Genomic DNA, 17117 nt, shown 5'->3' with positions numbered 1-17117 from the left:
GCGAAATGACTTTATTATGGAATAATTCATTCACAACTTCCATCGAGTTATGGCAAATGGCCCCATCTTGCTGGAACTACGTTCTTGAATTGAAACCTGCAAACTCCTGCAACTCTGGGACCAAAAGTAACTGTCACTATTCGCATTGATTACTCGGCCTCGTTGATCTTCATGAATATAAGGACCAATAATTCCTTTTTAGTAAATATAACGGCTCAAACAACGACCTTTGGGATGTGCAGGGGTCGTTCATGCTTTCGTCTCGGATTCTCGACTACCCAGTACCGACAATTCTGCTTATTAACATGACCATTCACGTGAAAATTTGCTTCGTCGCTGAACAGCTTCGTTTTCAAAGTTGTTAAATCGCAGCATCATTTCGTTCGCATCGATTACCATAGACCGTTTCCTTCAATTCTTGAACCAATTGAATTTTATTAGGTTTTTAAATGCAAATCTTCCTTTAAAATCGAATGTAAAGACGTTTTTTTGACGTTTAACGCATCACGCCACAACTTCTTCAATTGTTTCTTCATCGCGAACTGAATTTTGAATTTTAACTGTCGCACCCGTATTCTCGAACATCCCGATCCATTTCCTAATGCTATCGTCGCTCGGCGTGGCGTGGCGTGTACGATATTTCGCACGACACAGACGTTGAGGAGTTACAATTGAATCACCGTCGCTCCGTTTCGGATGCGGCGCGAAACCAAATACCCGATACTCTTGTATAACTCGCATTATAATAAATTTATATCTGGATATTGAGTAACGCATTCGACGATGTTTTAGGCGTATCTATTTTGTGTTTTTTTTTTTTCCCGTTATTACAGTTATAGAACAAAATATAGAAACGGAAGAACAAAAAAATAAATCGTCGGCGGATCTGAGGATACGAAAAACCCAACATTCGACGTTATCCAGAAAATTCGTAGAAGTTATGACTGAATATAACCGAACTCAAACAGATTACAGAGAAAGGTGTAAAGGAAGAATACAAAGGCAGTTAGAAATTAGTAAGTATTAATCATTTATTTTCTCGTAATTCGAATGTACTAGAATGTGTTACGATGATAAAAAAACATAATTAAATTCCTTATTTTATGAATCGAAGTACCAAAAAGGCAAATAGCTGCTGTTTTTTTTTATTATTATTATTATCTATTCGTAAAAAGTGCCGAGTTTCGTGATGGAATCCGTTGATTAAATTAAAGCAAGAAAATAAAATTGGTATAATGGAGATTGTCGTATATTTAATAAGTTCCTTCCCGTGTCCTATTTTATTTATAGCTCAATTAATTCCTTTCGTTGTTCGAGTTTAATACGTTTGTCGAATGGAGATGAAGAAAACGCGAAACAAAAAAAATCTAACAGGAAATTTTTATGATAGGATTTTTTTTTTTAAATATCTTAATATTTTTTACAGTTTACCGATATATATATCTTTAGTTTCTTTTTCGATAAGACATATCAAAGTATTTTTTTTTTTTAATTGCGTCTTGTCTTTCTACAGCCGGTAGGCAAACAACCAACGAGGAATTAGAAGAAATGTTAGAACAAGGAAATCCGGCGGTTTTCACCCAAGGTGTAAGTTTCTCAACCAATCATTTTATTTACCGTATATTTCAAATATTTAGATGCGTAAATCGGTTCATTTTTTTTTTGTATATATATAGTTTATACGGTTAACAACCTTTATCAACGTCGAGAGGAAATCCAAACAGGCCGAAGAAGAATAAATCGGCGGAAAAAATTGATTTTTCTTCGTCGTACGTTAAGCACTTTAACGAATTGAGATATGTAACATATCTTTGGAGGAAATACGACGAATTTTGATTAAAAAACAGAAAAACTCGAGACTATTTTCAATAAAATACTCGACACCAAGAGTATACAGAATGGAAAGACCGAAAGTCAAGCGAAAATTGGAGTCCTTGGATTCCTATCGGAATATATCAGAAATTACCAACTTGGATCGATTGGAAATAATTTTTTTGCAATCAAATAGTTTCGACTTGTTCAAATTACTTTGGAATATCCATTGAACGCTCGTAAATTGAATGGAACTTTGGGAATGAAGTTAAAACGTGTAATTTATTTGCGTTGTTTTATTTTACCGTTCCGTATTTGTGTAAATAAGAGATTTTGGGGTTTTTATTTTTTTTTCGACACGATTTTTTCTGTAGATCATAATGGAAACGCAACAAGCGAAACAGACATTAGCCGATATCGAAGCGAGGCACGCCGATATCATCAAGTTAGAAAATTCAATTAGAGAATTGCACGATATGTTTATGGATATGGCGATGTTGGTAGAGAATCAGGTACATTATGTTTCCCATTTCGAATTTTTTTAATCGAAAAATAAACGAATTCCGTCGAAAGTTTTATTATATCGATTGAATTTGTTTCTGTATTGAATGGATCGATCGAAATCGATATCTCAAAATACACACACGTACGCACGTTGACTTATAATGAATTCCGTTTAAAAATAATGAACCATAAATTTTCGCGCGGAATTTTATGACATCAACAAAAAAAATTTCTTCAATTTCTTATTTTCTAGACCTTTCTAGACATTCTGTTCTAAAATTAGTTTTTTTTTGAAATAATTTTTTGAAAGAAAGATAAAATTTGACGTTTCGACTTTTTTTATCAAAATATTTTGATAAAGATTTGAAGAAATGAGTAAAAACGTCGAATTTTATCTTTTTTTCGAAAATTATTAAAAAAAACTAATTTTAGTATAGAAAAGACCTAAATTCAAGAACAATTTAGATGCATTAATATATCAAAACGTCTAAAAATTAAGAAATTTAAATAATATCCTTTATACAGAGTGTAATTTATAAATTATACTAAAAATTTGATTCATTATAACAAAAAAATTATTATTAATGCATCTAAATGTACTTGATTTTGAGTATCTTCTGTTTTAAAATAATTTTTTTGTAATAATTTCTTAAAAGAAAGATAAATTTTGACGTTTCGACTTTTCTTTATTCAAAATATTTCGATAAAGACTTAAAGAATTACTCCGAAACGTCAAAATTTATCTTTCTTTTAAAAAAGTATTACAAAAAAATTATTTTAAAACAGAAAAGACCCAAAATCAACAACATTTAGATACAAAAAAAAATTTTATACCTATCAAGTGTTAAAATACAGTCAAATTATACCGGTTGATATACAGTTTGTCCACGTAATTTGTCGGCATATGGGACATAACTTTTTTATTATTAATTTTACGAAAAAAAGTTATTCTTTATAAAATGTTCTAAATGGTACAAAACCTAAAATTCGATCATCAAATGTTAAATTTTTTCAGTCGTATACGAGGTATGTCAAAAAATTTAATTTTTGCTCTATAGTACATTTATTTTTGACAATATCGAAAGCAACTTAAAGGTTGTTAGTGTTCGATAAAAATTAAGAGATAATTGTTTATTTAGAATTGTTTAATAAAATTTATAATTAATAAATGCAAAGCATTAAAGTGCAAACTTGAATTTCCAACGTAATCGCAGAGAAAATGCGGAAAAAAATTTTTTTTTTTAATGTAAATAAACAATTTGAAAGCTATTTTCAATTCTAAACATCTTTTCTTTATAACAATTTTCGATATTGTCAAAAAGAAAAGTACTTTAAAGTAAAAATCACATTTTTTGACAAACCTCGTATACGACTGAAAATATTCAACATCCGATGATCGAATTATAGGTTTTGGACCATTTATAACATTTTATAAAGAATAACTTTTTTTCGTAAAATTAATAATAAAAAAGTTATGTCTCGTATGCCGCCAATTTACGTGGACACACTGTATGTGTCAAAAAAATATAAACAAACGTCGAATACGGTCGAAATAAAATATAAAAACGTTTTGTTTTCGTCGAAACAATTGATATTTTACGATATAAAAATATAAAACGTGTATTTGCGTGTCGAATATTTTTCAAAATAAAAAGAAAAATTGTCAGGAAATAATATCGTTTTATCTTCGTCATTTTTTCCGATTTAGATTCCAGATAATTTGTACGTGTGTGTGTGTGTTGATATCGATTGAGAAAGTTCTTTTTTTTCATATATATATATAAAAAAAATTAGGTGCACGTCAAAAAATTACATTTTACAAACATGAATGAATAAACGAAATTTAATCGTTGAAAATTTAAAATATCTGATTGTCTCTTCAACTGTTATTTCTTCTGAATCGTTTAATACCTTAAAAACTACGTGATAATCAAAAATGTACGAGAAATTACATTCTGATTGGCCGAACGCTTTGATTTCCAAAAATTTTGAAAATTCCAAAAATATTTGCACGCATCCAACCGCTGCTTCAAATGTGAAAAAAAAAAAACGTCGTCGACTTTTAAATTTATTTCTGATCTACAGAAATAAAAAGAAATCATCGGACGATAGTACGGCGGATTACCTACCAATTCGATGTTTTGACTGTTCGAAAACGTTTTTGTTTGAACTGATTTGCGAGTGCTCGAATTTTCGCGATTCGTCTTGTTTGACAGTTTTACGTTGCTCTAATGGAACGGTGACATCTAATCTAATCATTAATAAAAAAAACATTCGGTTCGAGATCTTGAAAGACTCAAACAGTCGATTAACGTTTAATTTCGGGTTCTTACGCATAGATCGATGATTTTTTTTGTTAATTTTGTTTACGTCTAATTACGAAAATCTATATTTAGAAACATTAAACTCGAAATAATCCTCTAATTTTTGTTGTTGTTTATAAAATACGGCGGAAACTCCATTTACCGGACTAATTGTTGTTGTTGTTAGTGATTCGGATAATCGAAAATCCGGATAATCGAATGTATGGAAAAAAAAAACGTTTAATTCGGTTCCAAACCGGTTCCGAGTCGTTAGTGTTTGCGCAAATTCGATTTTTTAGTACTAGTATGTCGAACGTTTCGTAACTTGACTCAATAATACTTAATTATTTAATTATCCCTCAATTAATAGAGCGGATAATCGCGAATCCGTATAATCGGATAGCCGGATAATCGAGTTTCTACTGTACTTTTATAATTTTTCCAGTTCATATGGGCGTGCATCTAATTCAATTTTTTTTTTTTTTTAAATATTATTTCCCATACTTTAATTTTTCTATATAAAATAAAATTAATTAGATAGCATTTATGGGAAATAATCTTGTCTGGAATCTATGATTATATAATATCTTGTTAGTTAAAAAAAGTCATTTAATTCACGTCGATCATTTATTTTATCTCGTTTGAAATTAAAAATATTTTATATACGAGGTCTGGTTATTAAATAACGAGACTGCGCGCCTAGAGGGCGCCCTACACGGGTGAGTGCTATAAATTGTTGTAAAAGGCCTACGGGGACGCGTGTTATTGAGTGGCGTAAACGCTTTAGTGAAGGTACTGAAGATGACGGTTTCAACTCCGAAAACAGTGATCAAAAATCGACCAAATTGTGAGTGCAAGCAATTGTAAACACCAAGAAACGTTTTGGTGCCAAAAAATATGCCTCCCGATTAAAAACTCTTGCGTCAATTGGTCTGCTCAGATTTCTTTGAAAGATTTGCTTTGAAACGGACCCGATTTGAAGTTAAAAGACCCTCGCCAAAGAAAATTTCCAGCACTGCTTCGATCAATGGAAAAAAAAAACGTTTTGGAAATGTGGAATGTAGAATAATTTTTTTAATAACCAGACCTCGTAGAAAAATTTCGAAATTTTTGGTTTAAAGTCGTATTTGAATATGAAAATTAAACTTTTGTAATGAAATCTGCATATCGAAAAGTGAAAAGAAAATAAAATTATCGCGATAACGACACATTTCTACACCTATTCCCAGCGGATTATATTTATTACTAAACTGCATGTTATTTATCATAATAATAATTAAACTTTTATTAACAATCCTTTTCTATTCTATACGTTGATTGAAACTTTAAATCGTTTTACTAACAAAAATTGGTGATTTTCTTTGAATTTACCGGTGGAATTAACAAAAAAGAAAAATAAATAAAAAAGTAAAATAGAAATTAACAAAACACCAAAAACTGCACGTTGTGTTTTTCTATGGGCGACTATCTGTTTAATATTAACACAATATTTTCCACCCGCTGGGCATTTTAGGGTGAAATGATCGATCGTATCGAATACCATGTCGAACATGCAGTGGATTACGTACAAACGGCCACCCAAGATACTAAAAAGGCATTACGATATCAAAGTCGTGCCAGACGGGTGAGTCAATTCATTCCCTCAATTATTTATTAAATATATATATATAATTACATACACGTGGTGTTTCAAAAGATCGCTTCTGATTTTTGGTTTTATACTTTTTTTTTTTATCATCACCTTTCATACCCACGTCCTCCTCTACACCTTTTGCTTTGCACCCTTACTAATAAATGGTTTTACTACTTATATATGTGCCTTTGTCACAATGTTTTGGGTTTTTAACTGTTGTTTGTACGTATATATATATATATACCTATATATATATATGTGGTTGCGATATGTTTTACTTTCTATGTTGTACATTCTCTCTTTCTCTTTCTTTTTTTTTTATTCTTTCGTATCCCTTAACCCGCTCCCGTCCGAACGTATCCGAAAATTAGGGTGAACTCGTCGATAGAGTGGAATATCACGTAGAGAATGCTCAAACTCACGTACAACAAGGTCGCACCGAATTGATACAAGCCGAAGGATATCAAACCAAAGCCAGAAAGGTAGGTGGTAGGGTAGGTTTTTTATTAGAGAAAATGCTTTTCGGATTGTTCCGCGCCCCTTCGAGGTATCCGTCAAATTTCGATATATCTTTTGATAAACCTCGTATATTACTATCGATTAATACGACGTTGTCGAACTTTTTCAATTCCAATCAAATATTTTATTTGAATATATTGTTGTTGTTGACGAAATTTACAAATTTTACTATTTACATTTTCATGTTTTTTTTTTTTTTTTTTAAATTTAACCAATGAAAGTTGATAAATTTATTATCGGTGGTACTTCACGTATAACAAAAACTTTTCGAAAAAATGGGGATCAATGTACAAACTACAGATACAACTTGAATGCGGAAAATGGAAACGGCAGATAAACGCGGGAAAGACAAAATACGTAATTATAACGCGACGTGGGAACTATAAACGATTTTGAAAAAGGAATGAAAGAAAACATAAAAACGTCGAAGTTAGATAGAAAGAAACGATTATAGAATAAATTGAGGAAAAGCAGACGATTTTTACGTGAATTTGTAGAAAGATTGGGGGAGGAAAAAGAAAATAATTGAGTGGATTTCACGGGACAACAGAAAAAGAAGAAGATCGGAAATCGTCATGGACGTTTGGAATAGGAAAATCGACGATAAGAATTCCCGATGACAAGAATTAGGTATTGGATAACTTTGTAGGACGTTTTGTATCCGAATTTGTATATATATATATAAGTAAAAATTATTTATATATTTTTAAATTGATAAATTTTTTTTTTCCAGAAACTAATCTACATCATAATCCTGATTGCAATATTACTCGCCGTAATAGCAATTATCTTAGCTAGCACCCTGTAAGTGTCAAATGGGTTTTTCGTAAAAATTATTTTATCAAATCGAAATATTCCAACAATATTTTTATTATTTTTATTATTTTTTTTTTCAGAAGTTAATCTACTTTATAAAAAAATAATCGCGCCGTAACATTTTGTAAGTTTAATTTCACTTTGATAGTATTTCGTTTGTCCGTGGGTGGTTTTTAAGGAACGTCAGGGTCTTTATAAATTTCGTAACAACTAATTCGAATCGTCAGATCTAAAATAATCGTCCGTTTTTGTTTTTGTTTGTGTCGTCGTAAACTAAAATCATATAACTTGACATACCTGTTTTATCACAAATTTTCCCAGCGATAAACCTTCTCCCGCGTAGATTAATACCGACGGGAAAAAAACTCGACTCGATTAAACTATATTCCTTACAACCCTTTCTATAGTTTAGTAGTCGAGGAATTAATTTTCGCGGGAGAAGGTTTATTGGTGGGGAAATTAATGATAAAACAGGTATATCAAGTTTTGGTGTGTGTGTGTATATAGTGTATTAAAAATGTCTGTCGTCTTATCGTTTCGCGTCGTAGTTTTAACAAATTTGAACAATAGAAGCATTTTCTCTAACTCTTTATGCATCTATCCGTTATCGATATACACCTAAACCCATTTGATTACAAGTGTTTTTTTTTATTCTTTCGATTTGCCGCTTAGACGCTATTCATTTTTTGCGTTGGTTTTTTGTTTTTTGTGTATGTGTTGTACAAATATCATATTCGTAATTTTCGTTATTTATTTTACTAAAGAATCTGCTTTGTTTATATGGAAAAACGAATTAATTGGTAACATTTGAACGCCCAAAATATAAATTTCGATGTGTTAATTTGAAAAAAAAATTATTTGGAATTAATAATGTCGTTTTTCTTTATTAAAAATAGCACGCGTAACTTGAATGAAACCGTCACTTTTGATTTTTTTCTTTTTGTTTACTTTTATTTTTGTTTGTTTCTTTTTTTCAGAAAAAGATCTTCATCATAATCTGCCTCGTAGTAGCTCTCATCATTCTAATAATAATATTATCTGTTGTATTGTAAGTAAATAAAAAGAAAATGTAAACATTGTACAAAAATCGTACAATAATTTGAAAGTGTAATTTCAATAACCGTAAAATTGTTTTAGGAAATGAACATTGTTTATAATGGGATAACAAAAAAAAAAAAAATTGGTGTGCCCTTTCCTATTTTTTTTTTGGAATTACGGACGTTATTATTTTGTTTTAACCGCCGCCCGGTAGATGTCGCCCGTACCATCCTGTTCGTTTTATTTTATTTATCCAATTCAGAGATTTATATATATATATATATATATATATATATATATATATATATATATATATATATATTATAGTGTTTGTAAAAAAAAATTACGCCGATATTTCGAAAACCGCTTTTTTAGGCCAGTAAATCGCAACAATATAGAAAAATTCAAATCCATCGACTGGTCTATTTTTGTAAAACCGAAAAAATTAAATGCGAGTTTGTTTGAAAATATCACATTAGGATCTTTCTGTGAGAATAATATTTAAAAATATAAATTTAAGCAATAAAATTGTTCAGCATCCTGAAAAATACGATTTTTTTTTTTGATAATCGATCGTACTTTTCGTTTTATCGAAACGATGTATAATATAGCAATTTAATAATTAAAAAATAAAAACAAACGTATAGCATTTCAGAAGAAACATTTTTATATATCACCCTGTATATTCCAATTAAAACTAATTTAATCGAAAAAAAAAAAAAAAATTCAATCCACATTTAATAATAAAATAAAATTCATTTGTTTAAAAAGTTATTCAAAAATATATATCGCGCCGTTATACTATAAATATATATATACAGGTTGTCCCAGATAAAATTATCAATTTCGCTCTCATTTTGTTTTTTGAGGTTATCCGATACTTGTCGCTACAGTTTCCATCCTTTTTTCATATTTTTCCGTGGGAAACACTCTCCGTTATTTTCGTTTTCCCTCTCGACGTCGATTCGGATCACCATTTCTAATTCCAAGCTTTCGAAAAGTGTCGGTGATATGTCCGATATGAACGTTTCGGTAAACAACTTATCGTCTTCAGAGACTGTTTAATTTCAGTATCCGAAGATGATAAAAGTGTGTTCGGTAAGTTCTTGACATCCCGGTCCGTGTCATGCACGAATGTATACGGTGTAATAGGTCACTGAGATTATAAAATGTACGATAAAAAATATGGAAAATTTTCCGGCTCTAACCTCCTATTTCTTTATATTTTTTGCATATTACCCGTTAAAAAAAAATAAATATACATGATAATGAACGAATTTTATTGAATTACTATTTTTCCTTATAAAAATTAATTGAATATTATTATTTGGGACGACCCGTATACGTATATAGATTGTTGTTAAATATATAATTAAATAGCAGGGGTATTTATAATTAAATGGTACGTACTAAAAATATTTTTTTGATTTTTCTCTAAAAATCTGTAGCGAATTTTTCCTTTTCGACCCGACATTTTCTTCTTTCATCAGAGCTTTTCTTATACTCTACATTTGATTCTAATATTTTCCATAGTTTTCTAAATATTTCAATTCTTATTTACAGTTTTGAATAATTGAGGTTATGAGTACAGGAAAAGTTCTAACTCATTATCGATTAATAATATTTTATTATTATTCATTTTTTTTCTAATTCTATTATTGTATATTATAAGTATATGTGCAATATTCCGATACTACATGTATAAACATATATATATGAAATTTTTGAAAAAAAAACAAACCTGCTACAATACAAGAGGTATTTTTATTAACCAGAAATAGTTATTATTATGAACACACTGTTTCGCACCAACACTGCCTGATATGAACGTTTCGATAACCGATTTACCGTCTTCAAATACTGAAAGTTTATCTTTAATCCCCGAAGACGGTAACCTGGTTATCGAAACGTACGTATCAGGCAGTATAATTATGTTAAATTATTGTTTATAAATAAATTGAAACAATGATTATATATAAACACACGTTTTTTTAACGAATCTAGCCCCCTATTATCATTTATTAAAACATATATGCTATTTTCAATTTAATTACAATAAAATATTTTTCGTTTTTGTACATTTTGTTCTCCTATGAGATTTAAGTAATTTTTATACTTCGAACTACACATTTTACATAAATATATCAAAATGAAATAATTTTTCAAAAATATCCTAAATGCAAAATGTAGTAATGAATATTTAAAATAAACAAATCACCAAATATTATATATTATTTTTGGTTATTACAACTTTTAATATATTTGCTTCGACTAGTTGATTATTTTAGCCGAAATTAGTCTATTTTATTTTATTAAAATGTAGTTTAGTGTTAAATTTAACAATTACGTCAATTTCAAGTATGAAATGTAAACTATAAACAAATTATAATCCAAAATCAATCTTTAAAAATATCATGCGGTTCGAATAATTATTAATTTAATTTAAAATCTGTTTTATTAAGGGACTAGTATCGGTTATAATTTTCATAGAGTCTTTTTACCCTTATAACCGGTACTAGTCCCCTGAAACAATTTTTTTTTTTTCGTTAATGTTAAATACAATGAAAAAAAAACAGTATTAAATTTAAATAGTATTTTTAAACTTAGGGTTTTATTATAAAATCAATTTTTGTTATGTTGAAATAACAACTTGAAATTGACTCGGAACTTCTGCAAGAATTTAATGTTAATGTAAAAAATGAAACAACGAAGACCGAAATATAACTATTAGCCCAGGCGGTGGAGGAAATTTTTCATCAAAAAAAAACAAGTTATAAGCAAAAAAATTGATTTTTGTCTTCTTCTAACTTCATCACAAACTGTTCTTATATCAATTAGACTATTTTTAAGCCATTTTTGCTTAAAACTTGTACATACGGCAACAGGGCTAAATATTTTTTTCATGTTTGCCATAAAAACAAAACGTTAACTTCTTGTGGAAATATATCCGCAATCAATCGACCATCTTAAGTATGTGGGCATCGTCACAACAAGGTAAATTATTTGTTAATACTCAATAATTTTTTTGTTTATTTTTGTTATCATTTCCCCCTATAAGTGGTAAATAAGTGAAATTACAACAGATTCCTATAAATATTTTATTGGATGGGACGCTTTAAGCTTTTTTTTGCTTTATTTTCAACTAATTTTTAATATTTTGATCTTCACTCATTAATAAGATTACATAAAATGTTAAACTCTGAATACCAATATTCACGAAACTATGAATACCAACGAAATTATTTCTCTTATCGCAATTTCAACAATCAGAAACATACTAAAATTAAAAATATAAAAATCACCCAATCTCAAAAATAATATTATTTGATTTATTTTTCAAATTGAAAAGTTTCACGAATATTGGTAATCTTTTCAAAAGATATTCCGTAAATTTTAGACAAACTATTTTTTTTTCAGTTATAGACTGTGTTCTATATACATTTTTTGTAATATAATCCTATAACAATACCAAAGAAAAAAAATGGAATTGTTTTGTATATATTTGCAAACTATTTACATGTGTCTATTTTATTTATAATATTCTTTGAATTTTATCATTATTATTATTATTATTATAATTTGCAGATTATTTATAATTTATTAATTATTAAAGTTATTTCTTTTTACATTTTTAGTTTCATTTTTATTTTAATTAACAAGCGTTATTTTACTATTGTAAACAAGTTAATACTTGAATCTTTCTTTTATATAAATTTATTTGTACATTCCACATAAATTACTCCTTTTTAAATTTTGTAGAAGAAGATTATGATTCTTATCTGCGTATGTATACTGCTGATAGTGCTCGTATCCGTGGTATACAGCATGTTTTTCTCATAAAAGTAAGTACATTACTATAAATACACGTCAACATTACCATATTTTTCATAGATATTTTCTTATCCACACATAACTATCCCGATTTATTTGTTTTGTGGTTTAAAACTCAAATAAATATCTACACCTCATCTTTGCATTACTGAATATATCGTTTTATTAAAACTGTATATTTCTAATTTCATAAAAATGATCCGCTCTGTATGTTAGTTCTAGATAAGATCAGATAGTTATCGTCTACTAAGTCGTAACAAGAAACACGGGTAGTAGACTTCAGAAATAAATTTTCTGGATACCCCATTCATCATCTCTTATCTGAACTATCAGAAGGATCGAATTTAAGCAAACATTTTTTCACATATTGATAGAAAAAATATGGAAAGTGATAAAGTATGTAGCGAACGCCATCTGCTAGAGATTTGTCCAAGTTTCAATAATAAACTATATGAATGACAAATTGACGTGTAGATGGCAGTATGAGTTTTAAAAACAGAAATCTGTTTAATTATATAAATATCAATATGTTTACAATAATGCGGATTACAGTTTAATATAAATAAATAATCATTTCTAATTTATACATATCGTTTTATAAACTTTTGATAATTTTATTGGTACGGGGTGTCGAAACGTAAGATAACCCTTATTATTTTTTCAAAAGTTCTTCGTATTTAAAGGAATTTTTAGATTATTGATTTTTGGATTATACAGGGTGTCCTAATTCTTCAGTATCGACATCGACAAATGTATATATTCGATACATAGAATTGGACATAGAAAATTGTATTGAAATGGTTTATTATACGTGTTTTAGTGGAATTCAAATTATACGATGATTCAACCCTTTACGATTGATATAATTTTCTTTGTTATTGTTAGCAAACATCTATTATGTTTTAGGATCCCAAAACACAAAAAACAAACACAACACACTGACATCAAAGTTTCAGTACACTCACACACAAACACATCTAATTTTATGGTATATATTATATAGTTCTGGTGACAAAGGGACATATTACGTAGTCTAGTTTATATGAAGAAAAAAAATATACAAATATATAAATAAATATAATGTACGTTGTGTGTTTCGTCATTTTGCAGAAGAAAATTATGATTTTGATCTGTCTCACAATCTTGGCAATAATTATAACGTGTACCATCGGAGGATATCTTGGATTGGTGTAAATTTTATTGGGTAAGTCGTTATTTAAAAACAAAAAAACAATTGAAATTCATAGTGTTGGTTTTGCATTCAGTTTATCTAATTTGGAAACTCGTTTGTCTTGTTAACTCATCCATTTTAATACACATAATACATTAAATATTAATCCTTATTGGATTTCAATGATTTTATTTTCGTTTTCAGACAAGCATAATACAAACCTGTCGCATATGCATACTTATCACAACAACAATTGTGTTTGGTTCCAAATTTAAATAAAAATGGTGTAAATTTATTATTACGTTAGAGAAAATCTAGTCAAGCTGTAATATAGTGAGCTAATAAAAAAAAATGTTTATACTAACTGCATCAAGATTAAAATTTTGTTGTTAAAAACGCAATTAAGAATAGAATAAATCAATGTGTTCTTTTCCGATAGTGAACAAATTGTCACATTAGCTGTGAATTTAAGAAGAAAAAACACAATTTTAATCTGAGAGCAGTAAATGCGACAAATGATATTTTTAACGTCATATCCTTTTTGCAGAATTTGAATAGCAATAATATTCTGATTTTTACTGTGTGATATTCAATATTTTTGTTAAATATTAAAACTTGTTAGCGAGTTTTAGATAATACCCAAAGTGAAAATACATTTCGCCACAACCACACATGTAAAATATACACTGAGAACCATTTACTTACCGTAATCATTGAATTATTATATTTATTTAATTAACTCGTAAAAATTATTGTCGAGATGTTTTTTCATACATTATTATCTAATCTAATTTATAGTGTACAAAACAAATGGAAGTATTCCGCCAAAAAGTTGGAATACTTATTTTTGGGGCATTTAAAAAGTTTCCTGAATATGCCATTTTAGAAGAAAAAAAAATGGTTATATTTATATTTACCCGATTTGGGAATGTAATTAATTTTGTAAAAAATTTCTCAAAATACCTATTACCGATATAGCAGATAAACGTTATGAACATTAAATTAAGGCCGGGTTTCTTAACCTCCGAATAAATCGAGTTATTTGCCAAATAAGTCACAACTGTCAATTGAAACTGTTTAGTAGAAACTTAACCTAAAATATCGTACATGAAAAGTGGTTTGTTTGTTTCTATACTTGATTAGTTCATTTTTGGAAATATTCGTCATACAAATAATTAAATATTTAATATAGATGCTTTCCGAGATTTAGAAGATGAGGAATTGATTGAGGAAATAAAACAAATTCCAGAAGAACGAGTTTATTTCGTTTATTATCGACTGTTTATAACGTTTATTTGCTAATTTTTAGAAAATTCTAGAAACAGTAGAAATAGATGGGTAGACGACAAACAAAAATTGTTCTTTTCAAGAACTATCTGCACAATCAGTAGCATTTGAGAGGCCTAAAACGAAAACGTCACTCGAAAGCAGTACCTTTTTCGAGTACCTGTATTTCTTTACGAAAAAATTTGTTAATAGGTACTGTTTATCTCGTCCCCATTATTTTTTCATTTAAAACACAAAGCCATTAATTAAGAAAAGAAGTCAAACAATGGGATAGATTTGAAAAAGATTTTGAATTATATGAAGACTCATCAAACTAATTATACAACTGAAAAAAGAAGTATGTAATTTCAAATCACGTTTGTAGACACACGAACGAGAATTTCTAAAATGGCTGTTTGCTGTATACAAAAATCTTTCTAATTTGCAATTTTAGACGAATCTATTGAAATTTCATCGGCTTTCTATATATATATATATATATATATATATATGTACATCTATATAAGTATCGAAAATATGTTTCTTGTCTTCCGCTAGTGAAATGCCCGACCCAACCACTGTTTGATACGTGTTTTGTTATCGTCAATATTTTGTTGATCATTCTCGTAGGCTTTCAAAGATCTCTATAAAATTGAACATAACTTGCCTATATTGTCATTTTCAAAAGAATATATTTATATAGGTATGTAGATAATTTTATACTCAATTCCAAAGTTAGCATAGCATTTTGTGAATTAGGTATCTATTTTTTGAAAAACTTAAGTACTTACTCTTTTAATTCTGAAGTGTCCGAATTGGAGATGTTTCTCATATTATTTAGAGAATATCAGAAAAAAAATTAGGTGGATTTCTGTTTCGAATTAGAATAACCGAAATTTTTTGTTTTAAATCGAAAATCATATTTCCCTCTGTACCTATTGGATTCTTTAGAATTAAATTTATCACCAGGATATACTTCAAGTTATATAAGTGTCAATTCAATTTAAAAATAAAAAATATATTTCATCTACTAAATGTAATTATATTAAAAATCTAGCGTCATTTTTGAAATGGTGCATATAAAAAGTGAGATTTGAGTAGTCACATACATTTCATATAAGTAGTTATTCTACGGATATTAAAAAATGTTGTAGTGTATAGATTAATTCGAAAAAAAAAAAATATGTGGTGTTCCGCATTTATGTATGTTAATATCGAATTGATAATAAAATTTATTTCGAATAGACGATTACTAGAAACGGTTCCTTAATATATATATAAACATAAAAATCAGATCTCAACTCATTTTAATAGCTCAAAAATAATATATAGTACAAGCAATGAATAAAATTAATCGCTAATGTTTAAAATTGATTTTTACTTGTAGAATTTACGGAATTTCAAAATTTGAAACTAATCACAACCGATAATCGAGAATTAGGAACTTTTTTAGTAATCTCTTTCGTAGTTTATAGAAGTTCACTCTGTACAAATAATGGCAATATATTTAATCTCCTCTATCTTCTAACTGATATCTATATAGTTCAAAAAACCCTTATCGGGATGTTTGGGTTATTTTGTAATTTTAGAGGCGGAAAGATATGTTAAAAATTTTGATCTCAACTACTGCCTCTCACTTTTATCAACTATTCTTTACAGAAACATTAATAGAAATAGAGGAGATACATTTTCAGTGATTAATGTGTATTTTTATTCCGTTCTAAAAAGGTGCACAAAAATAGGAAAAGAATTGTCTGTTTCGTTTTTCGGTCATTTAAATAGAAATAAATTATTGGTTCGTTTTTTTTGTTCTATTTCAAGTTGTAGATTAAAAATAAGATAAAATATATTGATCGAATTATAACTGTATTATAACAATTATTAGAGTTTTAAGCTAGTTTCATAGAACCAAAATTTATTTCGTTTGTTGACAGTTAATAATTATACTGACTAGATAATAATTCGAATTGTACACAGTATGAATAAACGATTGCTTTTAACACACCGTTTCGTTTTTCAATAGATACCTTTTATGAACCTCGCACAAAATTTTTCTTAGGTCTATGTCAAATAATTTCTTCCTTCTGATAAATTTGTTTGCGTAAATACATGTCGAACGGTACTGCAAAACTAATATCTTTGCACTTTGTAATCAATTGGAACAAATCATTTAATTGTCATTTCTAATGTAATTATTTAAACATTAAAATAATTATTATTACTT

The 17117-nt window shown here is 28.4% G+C and overlaps 1 protein-coding gene across 6 annotated transcripts in view; it reads left to right on the top strand.

Moving 5' to 3' along the window:
• The window catches only part of LOC130893287 (syntaxin-1A), a 25968-nt gene extending 8851 nt beyond the window's left edge, over positions 1 to 17117 (top strand). The window contains exons 5-12 of one of the 6 annotated variants that reach the window (XR_009059182.1): positions 834 to 1016; positions 1514 to 1587; positions 2187 to 2324; positions 6133 to 6243; positions 7505 to 7575; positions 7668 to 7711; positions 8565 to 8635; positions 8725 to 8908. Coding sequence is in view for 5 of the 6 variants with exons in the window: in XM_057799264.1 (XP_057655247.1) it covers positions 834 to 1016; positions 1514 to 1587; positions 2187 to 2324; positions 6133 to 6243; positions 13567 to 13650 (590 nt within the window). In the remaining variant the exon portion in view is untranslated. Of the gene's footprint in view, positions 1 to 833; positions 1017 to 1513; positions 1588 to 2186; positions 2325 to 6132; positions 6244 to 6623; positions 6735 to 7504; positions 7576 to 7667; positions 7712 to 8564; positions 8701 to 8724; positions 12196 to 13566; positions 13661 to 13831 lie in introns of those variants that run through there. The other 5 variants (XM_057799268.1, XM_057799267.1, XM_057799264.1 and 2 more) reach the window with 5 other exon arrangements.

Source organism: Diorhabda carinulata, chromosome 4, assembly GCF_026250575.1.
Source record: "Diorhabda carinulata isolate Delta chromosome 4, icDioCari1.1, whole genome shotgun sequence".
Taxonomy (NCBI): Eukaryota; Metazoa; Arthropoda; class Insecta; order Coleoptera; family Chrysomelidae; genus Diorhabda; species Diorhabda carinulata.
This window is presented reverse-complemented; position numbering and strand designations above follow the sequence as displayed.